Source organism: Cupressus sempervirens, chromosome 8, assembly GCF_028749045.1.
Source record: "Cupressus sempervirens isolate cs-2001-9-10 chromosome 8, ASM2874904v1, whole genome shotgun sequence".
Classification (NCBI taxonomy): Eukaryota; Viridiplantae; Streptophyta; class Pinopsida; order Cupressales; family Cupressaceae; genus Cupressus; species Cupressus sempervirens.
Genome location: NC_143125.1, coordinates 326,295,272 through 326,315,359, shown reverse-complemented (window position 1 = coordinate 326,315,359; position 20,088 = coordinate 326,295,272). Strand labels below are relative to the sequence as shown.

The following is a 20,088-nucleotide window of genomic DNA, read 5'->3' as shown; positions in this document are numbered from 1 at the left end:
ATTACCACATAGACATATATATACAACATCTCTGTACCTGTAATTTTGGTACTATATTTATACATTATAAAGTTGTATCATTATTCATTATCTAGTTACTCCGATTTGAAATGGTGTTGCCATCTCCATGCCAACATTTTTGGTGACCATATTTATATATAATACAACCGAACCCTTATTCATGTAGTAGTATTACTGTACCCTTATTCATTTACTAGGTAGCCTGATTCAAAATGATGTCCCCACACCTATACCCCTGCATCTCCAGGACTACAATACTGTAGCAATCGCTAACACAGAAAAGGCTAAACATCCATTTTACCAATATTGCTTAAAGGAAGATACAAATTAAAAGCTAATTGAGATACTGACTCCGATTTTATACCATGTTTCAACAGGAATATTCTAAGCTGTCGAATCGGATTCGGGGACAGGTTTAGGTACAAGAATCCGATTCACGGATTCAATGTTTTTACCATTATGATTCCTATGGATTTGTGTGTGTGTGTGTGTGTGTCTGTGCAATATATATATATAATATATACATAAAACATATATATGCATTATATATGGATGTGTATTTATTCCAAGTTTTGCCAGTGGGTCCGTGGGGATCCACGTGGATTCGTGTAGGGTTCTCCAGGGTCCCCGTGGATTGCTGACCAATTTCTACCAGATTTCCTGGGTCCGCATGAATTCATTCCGGATTCGCACAAGGTCCGGATTTGCAGATCTGGACAGACCCATAGGATCAAGTCCACACCCTGTGTGAATCCGGCACGAATCAGTTTGCAAAACCAGATCCGATTCAAATCTGGTTCCGATGCATGGCCTATATATGCAAATTCGGTAACATAAGAAATATTGCATGAATAAACTAGATTTGAAACATAAATCAAATAGCATATAATTGGGACCCATGAAAAAGTATGTAATCTAGAATAGAGATCTGTACCTATCGCAGACCTAACATGTTAAAATACAGAAATGCACATAGCATGCAGACATTGGATAAAGATGAACATTTAAACAGGAGAAGTTTAGAATGTGTGGATTGAGATTTAGATAAAATAGGGTAAGCATATAGAAGCCTTGAACAGCACATAAGAAAGTGCAAGAACAAAACAGTACATATGGGAGCCTCAACTAATGCCAAGAAATAAGGACCACAAACACTAATAATTAATTAGAATACCAGTTCACATCAGTAGTTTAGAAACAATGGAAAGATTGTCTTAGGGTAAAAGATGTATCACACAAGACATTTCCTTTGAAGAAAATATATGTTCCTCTCTATAAAGAACCAGAGATCTATAAATTGAAAGATTTATTCTCAAACAAATTAGAAGTCCAGAGTTATGAGTCAAACTGCTGTTTAGGATTGTGAGCATCATGGCTACTCTACAACATGAGCACTATTTGACAGGAGTGGTTCTGAAATCATGCACATGAGCTCTGTAGTTGATAAGAATGAGATACTGCTAATGTTTAAACCATAGTAACAAGAATCGCGGCGATCCACGTGATTTGGCGATTTGATTCAAGCCAAACAATTCTTTGTGAATCAGTGAATCAAATCAGCGATAAAGGGTTTATGAAATAAGTTACTAAATTTCAAAGGTTTTTTTAATTTGCAGGTGGCCGATTCATGGCTGATTCGCGATTCGATTTGGCCTTGCCGATTCTGATCCGATTCTGATTATCGTTTCTTTGGTTTAAACCAACATACTGATATTAGGAACTGAAAGAAAATTCAATTTAAGTAGCAGTCTAAACTTAAGAAGATGATTAGAGCTCCTGATTAACCAAATTATGTGCTCTAGATTTCTTAAATTCCTAAATATGAAAAAGTGCAGTTCTTGCATAAGAACTGTGTTATTGTTTAGGAAAAACCCACATTTGCACTAAACATATAACTACATGAATGCATGACATTCAAGAAGTTTGATCATCATTATAGGTAGAACCTGTTTAACATTAAAAATAGAAACCAAAATCCCCAAATCACCTGGCTGCAAATTTAATCTCCTTCAAGAGTCCTCAATGATCAATTCAAGTAGATAAAGATGTTCATTACGGTGGCTTGAAACAATAAAAAGTTGAAGCACAAACCACTGATGCAAAATTTTGTTCTAAATTTGTAAATCACCATATTGAGCTCACTAAAATAGCTATTTGTTTTAAATTTCTAAATCACCATATTGAGCTCACTAAAATAGCTATTTTCAATGAAAAGGGGTTGAAAAAATTAAATTGGATCATAAGTCTACAAATTTCATCTCCTTTCAGAGTCCTCGATGATCAATTCAAGTAGATAAAGATGTTCCTTACGGGGGCTTGAAACAATAAAAAGTAATGATGCAAAATTTTGTTCTAAATTTGTAAATCACCATATTGAGCTCCCTAAAATAGCTATTTGTTTTAAATTTGTAAATCGCCATATTGAGCTCACTAAAATAGCTATTTTCAATAAAAAGGGGTTGAAAAAATTAAATTGGATAATAAGTCTATGAGCTTGTGGTGTAATGGTAATGGAACACATTCAAAAGAAGGAAGCCCATGTCCAAATCCCTCTCACAAAAATACTACAACCCAAACTCCTAGCATGTCCCAAGATTGCAGTAAAACAATTTTGGCCTATTTGTGACCCTTAATTACAAATCTTAAGAACTTAATCCAAGCTTACTTCATGCCATACTAAAGGCCTATACCCTTGCCTGAGATTTACAAAGCAAAAAGAAAACAAAATGAAACTTGGTAATAAGATTCTTGCATAGACACGTAAAAAAATACATGTAAGCTATACACCACTTGTAAAGCTTAAAGCAAAGCATTCATATTACTAAAAAGAAATGTGGTAATAAAATTCCTGCATAGATAAACTACACAACATTCCTAAAGCTTTAAGCAAAGCACTCATATTACTATATATGCAATTGCACAGCCAAAAAGACCTTACAAATTATACTATTTACAGTCTAACCTCGTTCATTAAAGACATAAGACATCAAGCTTCCCAACATTCTATCCTGCAGATAGTATCTCAAAAAATAGCTCTGGTTAAGTATTCCATAATTCAAAAATATTCTGATGCAAAAAGGACACACAAACAGATGTCCTTTCAAAGAGGAATATGTTTGAGATACTGGTACGTCTTACTAGCTAAGGAGGTCCAATTAGGATGTAAAACAGTTTCAGACAACAGGGAATAAAATGAAAAGCAGCAAAGAGGGTAAAGGAATTAATAAAAGAATAATACATCTTATATTGGCGATCATTAGCTTGCAAGGCTCTATATATTCTAAATGGCACACATTAGATTTAAGCTATCCAAGATGAGCATCAGGAACAAAAGTGGCCAATGGAAAACCAGATTCATTTCGGAGCCAAACCATGGATATCATATTTAACCAAGCCCAGAAATAATTTAATTTGGGAATTCATATTACAAATAAGTAATTCGATGTTGTTAGCATAAGAGAATAAGGCCCATAAATGAATTATTTGTCACTCTTACACTTGAATGATTTAAACTTTATGTAGTCTTTTAATTGAAGACTACTGTTGCAACCATATCATGTGCCTTAATGTTTATAATCTGCTGCTTCATTCAATCTTATGCATCACTGAGAGTTTATAAATCAACCTCACCATATGAATAAACACAATTATATGTCTTTAGGTGAACCATAATATATGATCTCTGTGCATAGACAATTTAAAAATCAAAAAATGATACTAGCAACTATAAACTAATATATTAGGGTCTTACTAGTTCTAGAAACTGCCATACCTATTTCCACAATTGATGAGACCACAAAGTGGCAATTCAAGCTTGTCCCAGTTGAAAAGTTTGACAAAGGATTCATATGGAAACAGTGTCTGACAAGCAAAAGCTGTGTGTAAGAAAAATAAATATAAGGTGCAAAAATTACATAACAAGAATAAATTGAACATAATTTCTGTTCCAGGTGCAACACAGATTATAAAATTTAATCCAATTAAAGGCCTCTTTTGTGAGTCAGTATAGCTGCTAAAAAAGTGTACCACACAAACCTCGGTAGCATTGAAAAAATGAAACCAACAATAGTATGAAAGTAATTAATTAGCACATTTGAGACTTACCTGGTTTGATTTTCCTGAGCTGTCATTAATCATTTTTATTGAAGATTGTTTTGAGGTTTTTGAAGACTTCAGCTGCTGTGCAACTTTTTTAACAGATGCTTTCAAGGCATTACCAGTGGGAAGAGATGAAACAACAGTATGGAATGTGTTAGAAGAAATTATATCATGGCCGCCATTCTTTTGACGTGATACGCTGCAAACAGGAGCTCTTTCCTTGAGTGGAGAAGAGTTTTGAAAAGCAGATCTAACAGACCTCCTGCTTGTACCACTTAATTCTGAAGCCCTCTGGTTCTCAACTTTAGATGTTGCTATTTTAGTATTCATAATCATTGACGTACTGTCTAGAGAAACAGAGGTTGTGGAGCTTGAAGAATCATCACCAGTTTTCTGTGAACTCTTTGAACTTGATGCCAAAGGATCTGAATTCTTCTGGCCAGAGAAGCTAGTAACTGATTCTCTAGAATTCAAGGTATTATTGATAGGGCTCTTCCTTGTTTGGCTGTCAACCGCTTTCTTACTGGAAGTTTGATTGCAAGAGCTAGATGCATTCCCCATATGGATATCTGTTCTGGACATAGAATTGAAGGAGGATTTTGAATTCAAAGAGGTTGAATCCTTCTGGCCAGAGGAACTGATTACCAGATTTCCCAAATTTGTGATATTCTTCATGGACTGTTTTCTTGTTAGATCATCCATGACTGTTTTACTGGTGCTGGGAGACTGATTAAGAGACCTGGACGATTCCACCATATGGCCATTAATGCTGGCTCCTGGATTAAAGGATCTAGATGGATTCACCACATGGGCACTAGTGTTAGAAGAATGCTTAGCTGCCTTCAAAGTGGAATTATCATGTACAGACTCCTCAGATATGGGAGAACTGTTTCTAGCAACTGGAAGATCAGGTTCGTCCATGGCAACACAAAGATTCTGTGTACAGCTTGTAGAGTTGTGTCTTTTATGTTCAAAATTGCTAGTTCCAGATCCACTGAATTCATTCTTTTCATTTTTAGAAACGGGAAAATCACTTGCAGGGACCATGGAAGACAAAACATTATTTGCAGAAGTTGAGGAGCTTATGCTGCTCACACGAGGCTTTTGGGTTGGTACATCAGTAATAAAACCTTCAATGCTAGGTTTAGCTGATCTGGTAGTGCCTAATAGATATTCTGTGTTGTTAACAGGCACATTAGGGGTATAGTGTTCATGCATAAGATCATTGGGTACCAGAGCATCCCCTAAAGAAGCGTTATGAGTGTCACTCTTAATTGATGATTTAACACTGAACTCCAGAACTTTGGGGATAGCATAATTCAGATCAGGTTTTTCAATTGCAATTACAGGATCGATCTTTGATGCAGAGTCCTCAGATCTTTTTGAAGGAGGAAGTTCAGAAATAGACTCTTTTGATTGGTCAGAACTAGAAGCTTCAGCTGAGGTACTTAACCCTTGTACATTAGCATTACTAGATTCAACAGTTTGTGGCTCAGATATAGAATTTAGATTGATCTCTCTTCCTTGAACTGAAACACGTGGCAAAGAATCATTTGAATCATCAATATCAGGTGGCTGACATTCATATTTGTGACCTTGCCTCCAGTGAGCTATTTGGCATTTTCCTGAGCTGCAAGCCGATGAGAAACATAACATGTTAAAAAGTAGTCTGAATATTTCTTGAATTTGTTATATCAACTGAATCTGAATTTGCTTGCTGAAAACCAATTTTTCAAAAACTAGTTTGTATTCCAGAAAATGGAACCCCTTTTGCATAATCAGAAAAGACACTCGAGGTAGGGCAAGAGGAGAACAAATACATAGGCTCCTCAAGCTGGGGGCATGTTTCTACCAAAGAAAGCAAATCCAGAGCTCAAGGTACATAGCCAATTTTAGATAGTCTCTACTCGTCCAATATAAGTTTCACTGGTATCAAAAAGTAACAATTCACAGTCAACACTGCCTGACCTTGATTCCTAGGTGAAATTCCCTGCCACTTGATTTTTTCCTTGTTTTTTTGTTCACTTTCTTTTTATCTTCTATCTCCTACATTTCAATACTTCAATCAAGTTAAACTCTAAAAAACCCTCAACTTTGTTTTCTTTGAAAATTTGATTTGGCTCCAGAATTTGTTATGTAGCTCCCAAATTTATTAAACTACTAGTCAAGTTACCAAGCTCCAGAATTTCGTTACCTGAATAATCATGTAACTATAAATTCACAAATTAAACAATTGAGAACTGTCGATCAAGAATTTCTTAAATTAAACAGATCAAATATGTAATTCCAGAATTTCTTGAATTAAAATAGTTAACTAGCTGAGAATGCAGTTTGGTGTTAAGGATAATTCCAGGAAAGTTGTGCAGCATTATTGATATGTAAACAATTGGACAAATCGACATAAACATGACATAATCCACTACTGAAAGATGGGATTATTACGAGTCCAATCCTAAGCTAGGAGCTACTTGAAAATATCAAAAACAATTTACATCAACTTTTTTTAAAAGTAAATTGCAAGCCCATCAAAGAGTTAGTATCAGATATTGTCTATTGAGACTAATAGAATTAATGTTTATACATCTGATCCAACATTATGAGTAAAATATCAAAGTGTACAAATCAACTTAAAACATTAAATGGCCAGCAGCAGATATTGTCAATGATAAATGCATATCTCGTCTCCTCCAAAGTTATGAGTTAGATGTCAAATATACTTTGGGGGAACCAGTTGATCATGGAACAAACAAGGAGTAGTCAAGAAAGGGAATGGAGAATCAAAGAAAGGCAGTGGTTGATGAAGGTCGTGAAGATTCGTTGGAATCCAAAATGAAAGATAAATCAGAGAACCAATTCAAGGAGCTCAAAAGCGACAAAGATATCTTTAAAGCAACCTTAGAAGATATGGCACGCATTAAGAAGGGTACAGTGGTTTAAAAAAGTTACCAGAAGCAGTGCAAAGAATTTGACAGCAACCCTCTGTACCTTCTGTTAATCTTGGAGGTGAAAGACCAAGTGTTAGGTAAATGGAAAAGAATAAGGCCAGGTCAGCAGCTAAAGAAGATGTAGAAAAAGGCACCCAGCTGCCGCCAATAATCATTTTTTGTCAAGGTGGTAGAACATTCTCCCCACCAAGAAATCATGAAGGTCATAAGCTGGAATGTCACGTTCGTCAGTGCCCCTGACAAATGTTATCTTGTGCAGTAGTTTGGTTACAAGATGGCTCTGGTGAACAAAAGGGCAAACAAATTTGATAAACATGGTGTAATAAGCAAGTGGGTGAAGATTGTATACAAATTTGGTTGAATAGATACCTTCTCAACTCAGAACCAGTCCTGATGCAAATGACATTTCAAAAAGTGCTACCCTTCACAGGATCCAATGCCAATCTCCCTGGATATTATGGGGGAGCAAAAACCCAGACGCTTATAAAATTCAAAGGATGTAAAAGTACATCCTTCAAAAAATACCAAATACGGTCAAGTTAGAGATTAGGAAATGGAACAAATATAGTGGTAAACATCTTTGTAAGAAGATGAAGAGCAGGAAAAGAACCTACAGAAGGTGTAGGAAAAATTTAGCTGAGGGGGATCTATCAAAGGAATCTTTAACATCATGAATGAATTGTAGTCCTTCTACGGAATGGAGGACATGTTCTGGCTATAGAAATTGCAAGGAAAGTGACTCAAAGAGGGGGCTACAAACACGGAACTTTTTCACCTATCCCAAATATAAGAAAACAGTAGAATAAGATAAATCAAATAACTCTTCCCTCGAGCAACATAATAGATAATACTGCAGCTATCAGAACTGAAGAAGCAAGATTCTACATAGATTTACTCGCCAGGCCCCCTTGAGACAGCTCAAGCTAGGTATTCCTTTCTCGGTGACATGTACTATGTGAGTGGCAAAGCACAAAATGAGTCCTTGATGAAACCTACCACAATGGAAAAAATTAGAAAGGCAGCCTTTTCTTTAGGAGCCAAGAAATCATCTGGACCTAACGGACTTGCAGTGGGATTCTTTCAAAAATTCTAGCATATAGTGGGTAAGGATGTGCAGTAGGCAGCAAAAGAATGCAAATCAAAGAAGTTGATGTTGAGAGGCCAGACCAACATATTCCTAGTCATAATAAAATAATTATAATTAGATACCTTTCCATCAATTGCTCTGTAATTTATAAAAGTGTAACATAAGTAACAGCAACCAGACTGAAGCCTCTTTTGGCAGCAATCGTTTCAAAGAGCATATTGGATTTTTGGCTAGTAGAGAAATCTTCAACAAGATAATTATAGCACAAGATTATCCACTCCATAAAACAAGGAAAAATGATAAACTGCTTCTAAAATTAGATGTGACTAAGATCATGGCATGGTGGCATTAAGTTTTTGATGTAGGTGTTGGCAAAGTTTGGGATTTTGGAATGATGGCAGAAATGGTGTATAGTGGCATCTAGGGCCTCATTCTTTGTTGGCATCAATGGCATTCCCTTGGACTAGGCCAAGCATGGTTTAAGAAAAGGAGAACCACTCTCCTCTTTTATTCCACATTGTAGCAGAGTCACTTGGGAAAGCTCCGAGGGTGGTCATTTGAAATAAAAATCATTCGAGGACAGCAAAAATCAGCTAGATGCAGAAAATATCACACAGCTATAGTTCGTAGGTGATACTCTTTCGTTTGAGGAGGCACAAATCAAGGAAGCGAGGGTAATGAAGAAGATCATAAAAAATAATGAGAGGACTGCAAGCAAAAAATTCAACTACCCAGATGTAGGAAATTTACTTACTTATGGACTATAGTGAAGATTCCCTGAATATACAACATTCTTTTGGTTTCAAACTGCAACGCTGCCGAGTTCATATTTGGGTATGCCTCCGATAAAAAGGAGGGCAACTCTAGAGAAGTGGAAGGTATTGATGGGCAAAGTACACAATAAATTATGCTCATGGAAAGGAAAATGATTAGCAATAGTAGGGATGATCCGACTAATAAAGGTGTCGCTCTCTGCCATCCCTATTTATGTAATGTAAACATTCCAATTTGCAACCACTTAGCAAGATAGCAAAAGCACCAATGGGCAGTCAGAAATACTCACTCTGGAATGGCATGGTGGAATGAAGGAAAAACAATCTAATAAAATGGGAGAATGTATGCTATCAGAATATTTTTTATATTTTTAGTATCTTGCTATATTTATCTAGTTCTAGATAATGGTCATTTAGGCTTTCTTTTGAGTTTTCTCAGTTAAGTCTATTTGTAGACTACACTATTATTAGCATCTGTAAACTCTATTTTAGAGTTCAGGAGAATAAAGTTGGTGGATTGTTTTGAAACTGCTGCTAAATGAACAAAGCCCTAGGCATGAAATCACTATGAAGGATGTGTGCTTAAATAGGACCAACTTTAGAGTTGAATTCTTCATTCATAATACAACATTGAAGGGTCTGGAGATTGCTCAATTTTCTTTCCGCACAGCATTCCATTGGGATCAGGTACATAGAACTTCAAAATGCATCATCTCCTACTAGAGAAGGAACAAGGTAGATAACTCAAGGAGGGGATTGTATGAATTTTTTTTTAAATGTCTGGTTAAAAGACAAACCTTTGGAAGAAAATTAAGTTCTTTAACCCCTAAGCATGTCCCTAAGTGTTCTCAGGTATAGGATTACATCAATAAATCAAGAGAAGGGAGAGTTTGGATTGAGCTCCAAGCCCCAAAATAGGTCTAAAGGGCAGGCAACTCTAATCTTCACTTCCTTTTTAAAGAAATTACCCCTATAAAACAAGTTAAGTGATGACAAGTTCATATTGAATAAAAATAAATTAAAGGTTGCAATGCTAAGAGAAGCTTATGGAGCAATCGCCACAGGAGATGGTGTCAATTTCCATTACCTAACAATAATATTTGGTTGAGTCCCACCCTCCCAGAGGCCAATGCCTTTTTATGCACCACAACATGGGGCCGATCCTCAATCGGATAGAGTGAAACTCATGAGGTTGTAGGGGTCATCTAGGTGTATCGTGCATAAAGAGGTAGCTCAAACAAGTAATTACCTTTTGCTTTCATGCACTTATGTGAGACAACTATGGAAATGATCTGCAACATAATGGAGCGATAATTAGCCACCACTAGCAACATCAAGGAGTTACTTTTAAAAAGGAAGAGGAGAATAAAAAGGCCCTAGTCTAATGTTAATATGGGAAATCACCCCTTCCCTAACTGTTTGGAAAATTTCATTAGAAAGAGAATCGTAGAGTATTTGAAAACAAGGAAATGCAGGAGATAATTGTATGGGATAGAATAGGGGTCACCATGCAAGAGAGAGAAGAATGTTGAGCTTCAAAGGAATGGAAAATGATCCAAAACAAAACTTCAGGCTGGAAGCATGGCCTTGACTATTTTGGCTCCACAACTTGCAATCCAAAGCCAACAAGGTCTAGCCTAAAGTGGCCATATAGCAGCCTCAACAACCGAGATGGGTAAAACTAAACATTGATGGTGCAAGGAATAGAAATGAAGGGATAGCAAGTTGTGAAGTATGGAGGATGCCTAGGAAGAGGACGACAAAAAATCAAGGTGGTGCAAGTCCCAAAAGCATATCATACATCATATGAAAGGCAATAGACATAAGTCGTGGTTCTTGAGTATAATTATTTAATGAGACGAAATAAAAATGAAAAAAAATGGCAATCTTCTTAACTACATAAGAGGAAAAGTAAATTAAGTCACAAATTGGCTTGCAAAAAAGGGTGTAGGATTGAAAGGCAAAGAAGGTATTGGAATTATGTCTTGGGAAACTAGATTCACAAATAAGGCACAAACACTTCTAGTGAAAGATTTGCAAGGGAACAATAAATGAGGATAAATAATGGGCATGTATATACAATTAAAGGAGGATGGCACAATACTATGTTACGATGAAAAGCCTTTATTGAGGGGTAAGAGCAACATGATTCATGCATTAAGATGGGTAATTATAGCCAAGATGTATGTTGGTTGAAGCATTTTATCCTTGATTATGTGTTAAAATGGCATTAATCATACATTTGATCTAGACAAGATAGAAAGGAGAAGCCAACATTTAGCAAAGGATCCACTCTTGGTTGTGAAGAACCATATATTTTTCTTGTTTGGTGGCTTCTATTGGTTTCATGTGCATCTATTGGCTATATAGAGAGTGTGACTCTAAAGATGGCAAAGGTTTTGAAGAATTAGAAGGTAAAATGCAAAAAGAAAGCATGGCAGGAGGTAATGATAGGAAACTAAAGAATATTAATGGTGGAAGAAGCAAAGCAACAAAAGGTGGTGGAAAGATTTGCAGCATATCTAAAGAGGTTAATCACCAATTCAGTGTTGAGAATGTGGCTTTTGAAGATTTGGAGTATGAAGAGAGACTTGCATGGGGAGCCATGCACTGGAATAAAGCGGATGGATTCATTGTGCTAGCCTCAAACCAATCAATTGGCAAGAAGAATGCCCTTGACATCACACAAGCTCTAATTCTATGTTCATGTTGTCTACAGGGGCTATCATATTCATGTTGGCAATAGGGGCTAGCATATTCATGTTGCAACAAGGTATCAACGGCACTATCAAACAAGGCAAGGCTTTCCACACTACTACTCGAAACACTTCCGCAAATTGATGGGAGGACAAGCCTAGCTCTTCAAAGACATGCAAGAAATTGATATGGCTCTAAATATAAATTTGTTTAAGGATGCAATCATATTAGGAGAAATGTATTGTGTTTCCTCTTCGAAAGAACAATCTAAGGAGGCAAATGACAACATGTAATTCTGGCTTATGCAATTCAAGTGATATCAAGAAAGCTAATTATTTTTTGAATGGTTTTGGTAGGCTACATGTTACCAAAAACCTCCACTTACATTTTTTTGCAGCACCTAAGTGTCAATTGATGAGATCCATACACATAATAATCGTAATAATCGTGGGGGCTCACCCGCAGTGCACTGGTAACGTTGCAAGCCTGAGCTGATACAGGTTAATTGTTTAGCTCCCCTGATTACTACCCCTAGCATTTGCTGTTCAATTTCCCTGCTCGATGGACGAAGGACAAAATATTGAGTGACTGTCATTGTTGATAGCGAATGCTACACATACATGAGTACCAATGGGCATCCCTCGCCTGCGCTTACCATTACCTATACGAGGATGGTTTGCCTGCTAACTAGGCTACTAATACACATAGAGATCCAATGATGCCTTGACTAGGACATTGCTCATAGAGTCCCCACTTTCTATTGTCACCCTCTTGTTCGACCCACATGCACACATTCAAATGCCAACTCGGATGGTTTGACACGACAAAAAAGTGCTCAAAGACACAGAGGTATAAGGAGATATTGGAGAGATAAGGAGTTTTGTATGGGTGCCAAGGAGATATAAATAAAGATAGGCATAGCATTAATCTGAATACTGAGAGGACATTCTCCAAAAAGTGAAAAAAAATGAGGGGTTAATACCTTGACAATTGTGCCACTAGGGGGATGGGGTTCCCCATTTTGACCCAACTGATTCATAGCTCTAGTAAATAGCGATTACCAATCAAAAAAAATTGTAATAATCATGTAGACGAAAGAACTCACAATACAAAAGATTTATATGGACCAAGATGCCCTACTATGCCATATATGCAAAAATATAATAACCCTTGAGGTAGGAACACTAAACTCCTCAAGAAGCGAACAGATGCTATACCTCCAAGAGATCCCAAACACAATATCATAATTAACACATATCTATGCAATGAAATAAATCTCCTATTCATATACCACCTCCTACGAATATAACGGAGGGGTACCATTATCCCAATGAATGTCTTCTCAACACCTCTTATAATTAGTTACACAAGCTGTCCACATGACCTAATATAACTAACTAAAGCAATGAACGCCCCAAATTGGCATCTCCATCCACCTAAATACATTATAACATCATATTCTTGGATACATAACACAAAGCCAAGTTAATTATCAATAAAAAGGCTTCTAAAAAACTTGTGAAAATATTTGCAATTAATCAACATCTTTGAACCCAACGTCCTAGAAAATCATGAGGATAAATGAAAAGTTTTCTAAAAAGGAGATCTTATGCAAATACCCAGATCTAAACAAGACGTATAAATCAAATTCCATTTGAGAACTCATTACTTATGCAAAATGATGATATTAAAAAGATGAATGGCACATTATTAATTATCTTAAAGCAAATAGTCTTTTTGCAAATTGCTCGATTTTGGCACTGCATCTATATTTATATTGTTTGGATATTACTACTTTCAACCATTTCTCGAAGCTTTGTCTTCAAGTAATTTTCTTCCTCCCTAGAATTCTTGGTTTTTCCAAGAAAAAATCATGATCCTCCAACCTTTGTTAAAAGAATGTTTGCATCTCTTAAACATTAGACTTGCCAAGTAATAAAATATGATGAATCCCAATCAAGATTCTTTGACCAATTTGATCATGCTTTTGATTTCATTCTATGCGATTTAAGTTGATTTATCATTGTGCTTTCCCAGAATCCTTTCTATATTGAAAGAAATGTCATCAATAAATAGAACCTTGAGAAGATTCACATTGAAACTTTCAATTGTATACCCAAAAGTATTTGTTTTTTGAACATTGTCGAAATCTAATTCATTTCATAACCAATGCTTTTGTATCACAATCGAGCGTGGAGCCATAGCTACAACCCATTCACAATCAATTCATGACCTTCCCATTCATTGATAAAGCACATGTTAATGCAATTATAGTGCACTCTACATCCATCCAAACATGACACCATGCACATGACTTTAGTCAAAAACCCATTTCTCTTCCTAAAAATGATACACATCCAAGATTCCAAATGTCCATTATCATTGATAAATGTTAAAAGAGTCCTTACCTTTTAAAAAAGGCGATGATGTGACAAGGCATAGAGGGAGATGTCAATGTGAATACTTTTTTTGTTTACCATTCAAGCCACTGACCTACAAATATTTCCTGATATACATAAATCAAGTAATGAGAGAGAGCCATTATCCTCAATTTCTTGACTGAACTGTATGCCAAACCAAATGTTGTTGCAATGAGAGAAAAGTTATTCAAGACTTTCCATCCTATGCTACCTGTTGATGTTTGTATCATGCACAAAATGCTTCCACCATTTTTTTCATGGAAAAGGAACAATGCTCTACCTTCAATATCTTTCACATATATGTTTCTTACCATAGCTGATAGAGAACTCATATTAACAATTTCAATTTGCTAAAATGTTCCTAAAAAGAGAAGAAAGTACATCTAAAATGAAGCTCAGCAAACTACGATGTCCCCGCATATTAATTTTTTTATCAGCATGATGGCACCAAATAGAAGATTTATTGAAAATAATGATACTGTGTAATCTTACTATAACGTCATTCTCATGAACAATCTAACCTTCAATGAAGGCTGAAAACTCTTTTAAATCATTGATGAATAAAGTAGATTCTCTCTGAATCCTAGTGAGTTCCAAAACAAGTGACCCTAGCCGAGTCCTAGTGACCCCTGACTCTCTAGAAACTTAACCTAGGCAAAACTCTCCAAAAACCTAGTAGTTTTTTATGAGTCCTAGCGAGTTCTTGATGAGTCCTATGGAGTTTTTGCTGAGGCTTGCAGATTTTTTGCCGAGTCTTAGTTGAATCAGCTTCGTTAAATCCAAGTTTGGGAACTATTGTCTTAACTGACGCAGCACAAGGCAAGAGAATCCCCAAAGGAGATATCCTAGCCCCTAGCTATATAACCACATAGCAAAAACACAACAACAAGAAGCAACAATGCAAGATCTGATACCAAATTACAATAATTTGTTCATAAAGATAACTGATTACATGCAATATGCCCAGCTGTAAGGCCTTCCGGGTTAGGGCCAAATACAAACAGCAATTACAAAATCAGTACTGCAAAATCCAACAAAATCCAACTTACAACCAATCTCAACTAGTCCAGATACACAACTGGATAAGAACACCAAGAAGAATCCACACTTGTACCCTTAGGTCCACCAAGAGATCCTCTAGTTCCTAAGTCACAGCTCTAGCTCTTCAAATTCGCATCTATCCTTCCTTTTATCCCCCAACTGAAAAAAAATGACTAAAAGACTCCACAAGACCCCTACTTAAACCAATCTAAGCCACAAGTCAGCCTAGCAATTACAAATTAAATAAAACTAAACATTATATACTTGAAGAGCCACAAGTCGGCCTGCAACAGCAATTAAATGTCCAGCAATTGAAATTTGAGCAAAATCGCGATATCTCCTAGCTCCGATTGAATTAGAACTCGTCCTTCGAACCGAAGGTAGAAATTTTGGTCCTCTACAACCCCTTAAATGCGCAAACGCTGATTCCTTAAGGATAAGTGCGCATCCATCCGAAAGTCAAGCACAGAAAACTATCGCACAAAATTGCAAGAAATCAATACTCCGGGAGAATTGCCATATCTCCCAACTTATGAGGAATTAGAACTTGCGCCTTTGACACAAGTAAGTACTCGAGGCCCTCTTCAATCCCTGAAGTGTGCAGCCTCTCATTCATTGCACAAAATTAGTTATACAGCCTGCAACAGGCACCCAGAAACTAGAAAAAATACAGTTCCAGCAGCACGGTAAAACAGTTCAAACTTCAACTCAATCCATCCAATCTCTATGTAATCATGAGGAAAGGTTCTCCAATGTGTCTCCAACACATCCCTAACCATGAAAGCATAACTCCACCAAAATCCAAGCTCGATGCTCCTCAACACTTAACCAAAGTTCCTCCAAACATGCAGCATTGCAAGTAAGCCTAGGGTGCTCCTGCATCATTAACCACTAATTGTTGACACTTTTTTTTACTGCAAAAACTGCCAGCAAAGAGGTACAAGATCCTCCAAGACAAGCCTTATCGAGCACCTAACTAGAGAATCTTTGGTAGGTTGTACATTCTTGTGATAATTACTTGTTTGGGATCCAAGAATTCATTTGACTTTGTTTAAAAAGAAGCTCGCTGGTTCTTTTTCAATTTCCCATGAGATTTTCTTTGCAGCACTATCTCTCAAGGACACACCACCCCAAAACCAAGAGTTTACAAGACGAGGATGTTTCAACAACATAAATATTTGGGGTAACATCCCTCTAGTCTTCCTCCACTACCATTGAGTACCCAAGAGCATTTTAACAATGTCTCCCTCAAAAAGGGGAAATTTACAAGACATTTCCCCATCTTATAGACAGCCCTGAGATGCTTAAAAGACTCCCTCCTTTCTTTTAACCACATCCAAGACACCCAAGCGTCCCCCTTGACATTCCTAAAAAAACATCTTTAAAAAATTCCAAAGAATTGGATCCTTGTGCCCCTAACCCTAAGCATAATGGTCTATGGACCCCAACCACACCTCTAAGCAGTCACAAAAAAAATCGTTATTTGGCATCTAGGTATCTAAACCTCATTCCAAATAACTCCTTAGTTTCGAAAATAATAACTTGGTGTTGCAAAAAACAAAGTGATAAAAGAGTGAAACTGTCCTGAACCATCAAGGTTTGTGTGATTTCAAAGGCCTTAAATGCCCCTGATGGCAAGGGTTCCATCCCTTGACCCTTCCTCCTGTCATCACAAGGAACACACCAAGTGCACTGCCCCTGGATCCCACTAGAGTCTCCAAGCCCAAATCTCCACTCATCCCCATACCCGCTATCCTTGCCCCCCATCACCAAATCTAGACCCGTTTTCTTCCCATCCTCAAGACCCACATACCCCCATCTCCAGACTTTGTGGAACATAGGTTTGTGGGAGTTATAGTAAGTCTGTGCAGTTCCTTCTGTTCCAGATTTTTACGTCTTCTATGGAATACACTGGATTAGCTTAGTTTTGTAGAAAAGGAAATGTTGACAGACCCATCTTCCCAACATTTGGAAGGTTTACTAAATATCGTATTTCCATATTCAAGACTACTTTTAAGTTTTAGTATTTAACTTTGTCGAATATAATCTTCCTGATGGAGGTTATGGAATATTCATGTTACCCGACTCTGTAAAACCAAACACTCACTTCCAGCTTGCATACATGTTATTTCCATCATGAAGCAAAATACCAAATATTTAAAATATGATCAATGTGTCCAAATTCTCCAATATAGCACCCTGCACGTTTATGTTTAATACTTTGAATGGTCTTTTCATATATATGTATTCAATAATGGATACAGTTTTAAACCAATATATATTTTTGGGTGCAAACCAATTCCTAAAGATTAGACCTCCCATCGCAGATGAAGCTGTACCAATGAAGTGAGAGAGAAAATAACAAAGAAGCTATAGAAAAATGAACTCGGGGGGAAAACACAATATCCTCTGCCTCAACTACTGCAAAAATGGTGATACATGTGATGACACTTTTAAGGTTCAGATGATGGGTACTGGAAAGGAAATGCCAGACATAATTTATCTAGAGTTCCACAGAAACAGACATGAATCTTTTTTTCTCAGATCCCAAATGAAACTAAAAACACAACCAAACCAATGTATGATTTCTGAGATTGTCTTTCGATGTCTACCTATTCCTTCACCCATTAACTAAATATTATCCAGTTTCATCTTAGTTTAAATTTGTTCTTATTATACATTTTTTTGAAGAATATAACTAGATCTAGATTGCAAACGCTGTAGTTAGCCCTCATACGACTATTACCATATGTAGGATAATACAAATTTTAGATCAGTTATGAACAACAATAAAAAAACCATCTACTGAATTCACCGCAATGAACAGCTTTGAGCGGGAAAAATGTGTAAATTTTAACTAACCAGTATCTGACAGTCTTGCATCTGGAGCACCTTGTTGTACTAGGACTGAAACAGAGAGCGCACTGATACCGTGTAACAAAAATTGACGTGTAGACTTGTGCAGCCTCTTCCTCGGCCCTTGCAGCTTCTTCTGCAGCCAATACAAGTAGCTTCCTTATTTCCGCCCTCTTCGCAGCCCGTTTCTTCTGCCATCTGCGGAAGAGCGCGAGGCTAACCAGGGGCACTAATACCAGAACTACCAAGTAGTCTGAAATCCGGAATTCTCTGCGCCTGGGCATTTAATTTGCCCCTTGCACACCAGCCCACCAGGCATTCAGAATTAACATATATACACATAGACCCAATAGGGGGTTGACACTCAACCTAACCTCCCCCTAAAGAACCCAAGTCCTTGTATGTCAGGTAGTCGAAACCTGTATGCCCTCTATTGAGATTTCTGTTGGTAATTTGATGACCCAGATGGCAGTTCCAGTAGACCATCTCACAAGATACCACTCCAAGTTAGTGGGCCTCCAGATCCCCTCTCAAAATGCGCAAGAATCACCACATGGGTTTTCAAGGCAGTTGTACCTCCTGAAAGAGAATGCAAAGTGTGTGACCAGACGAGGAGAAAGGACTCGTACGATTGATTGATTAGTAACGGGGAAGAGGTATCAATGTGGAAGAGAACCACAGCATAGCGCTCACAGCATTAGTTTTTTATGGATCTGAAATTATGAGCGCCTGAAAAATAAGAATATTGAAGAGCCCAGCCTGCAGTAAAGTCAAAAACCTCCGTCATGTGTCAAACGGAAAATTGATAATGAAATGCACTCCTTCCAACTTTGGAATTTGTGAATTCCCTTACTCACCCACGAAGCACAGGTTTCAACATCTATCTTAATTGCTAATTCTACCATTAATTCCTAAATTCCAAGAAAAGGATATCTTCAAACCTTACAATTCCTCGCTGTTTCTTGGTCCGAAACGCAAATTAACTATGCGAAATGTTGTACATCTGCGGAGTTTGGTGGGTGTTTTAAGTTGTTGTTAAAGCCAGTCAATTCAATAAGAGCTTTGGCTAACAATCAAACCAAACTCACTTGATTTCCTTCTGTAGAAACCGGCAAGTAGACAATTTACATCTTTTACCCAATGGGGTATTTTGCCGAAGATGATAACTAACAATAACAATAAGATGCTATTCATGAGCCAATACTTATTCTAATAATATTAAAAGTAACTTCACGTGAATAAATGTATTAATTACAAATATTTATTTATTTATAATATGTTGTAAATAATAAATATTTAATATTTTAAGATATTTTAGTGTAAATTCTTATATTTTTAATTAATACATTTATTCACGTCATAATAATTGAGAAGTTACTTTTAATATTGGTATGATAAGTATTAGCTCATAAATACCATCTTATTGCTAGTTTTCATCTTTGGCAAAACATCCCATTGGATAAAAGATATAAACTATTCATTTACATCACAATGTAGTATTATGTACTTTCATTTGAACATGATACAACTAGTATCATTGCCAATGATTTCAATAGTATTGTGGCACCAATACTTTCAATAATATCGTAGCACAACTAATAAAACTACCAAATATAAGAATTTACACTAAAATATTAAATATTTATTATTTACAACATATTATAAATAAATAAATTTACAACATATTATAAATAAAAATATTAAATATTTATTATTTACAACATATTATAAATAAATAAATTTACAACATATTATAAATAAATAAATATTTGTAGTTTTATTAGTTGTGCTACGATATTATTGAAAGTATTGGTGCCACAATACTATTGAAATCATTGGCAATGATACTAGTTGTATCATGTTCAAATGAAAGTACATAATACTACATTGTGATGTAAATGAATAGTTTATATCTTTTATCCAATGGGATGTTTTGCCAAAGATGAAAACTAGCAATAAGATGGTATTTATGAGCCAATACTTATCATACCAATATTAAAAGTAACTTCTCAATTATTATGACGTGAATAAATGTATTAATTAAAATTATTTATCTATTTATAATATATTATAAATAATAAATATTTAATATTTTAAGATATTTTAGCATAAATATTTGGTAGTTTTATTAGTTGTGCTGCGATATTATT

General features: G+C 36.2%; 1 protein-coding gene across 2 annotated transcripts in view; it reads right to left on the bottom strand.

Annotated features, from left to right (window-relative positions):
• The window catches only part of UBP16 (ubiquitin-specific protease 16), a 65,968-nt gene extending 46,958 nt beyond the window's left edge, over positions 1-19,010 (bottom strand). The window contains exons 1-4 of one of the 2 annotated variants that reach the window (XM_089797564.1): positions 18,880-19,010; positions 17,945-18,697; positions 4,126-5,749; positions 3,794-3,882 (exon numbers count right to left, since the gene is read on the bottom strand). In XM_089797564.1, coding sequence (XP_089653690.1) covers positions 3,794-3,882; positions 4,126-5,749; positions 17,945-18,222 — 1,991 coding nt within the window. In that variant the 5' untranslated portion in view covers positions 18,223-18,697; positions 18,880-19,010. Of the gene's footprint in view, positions 1-3,793; positions 3,883-4,125; positions 5,750-17,944; positions 18,830-18,879 lie in introns of those variants that run through there. The other variant, XM_089797563.1, reaches the window with a different exon arrangement.
• Between the last annotated feature and the right edge of the window lie 1,078 nt (positions 19,011-20,088).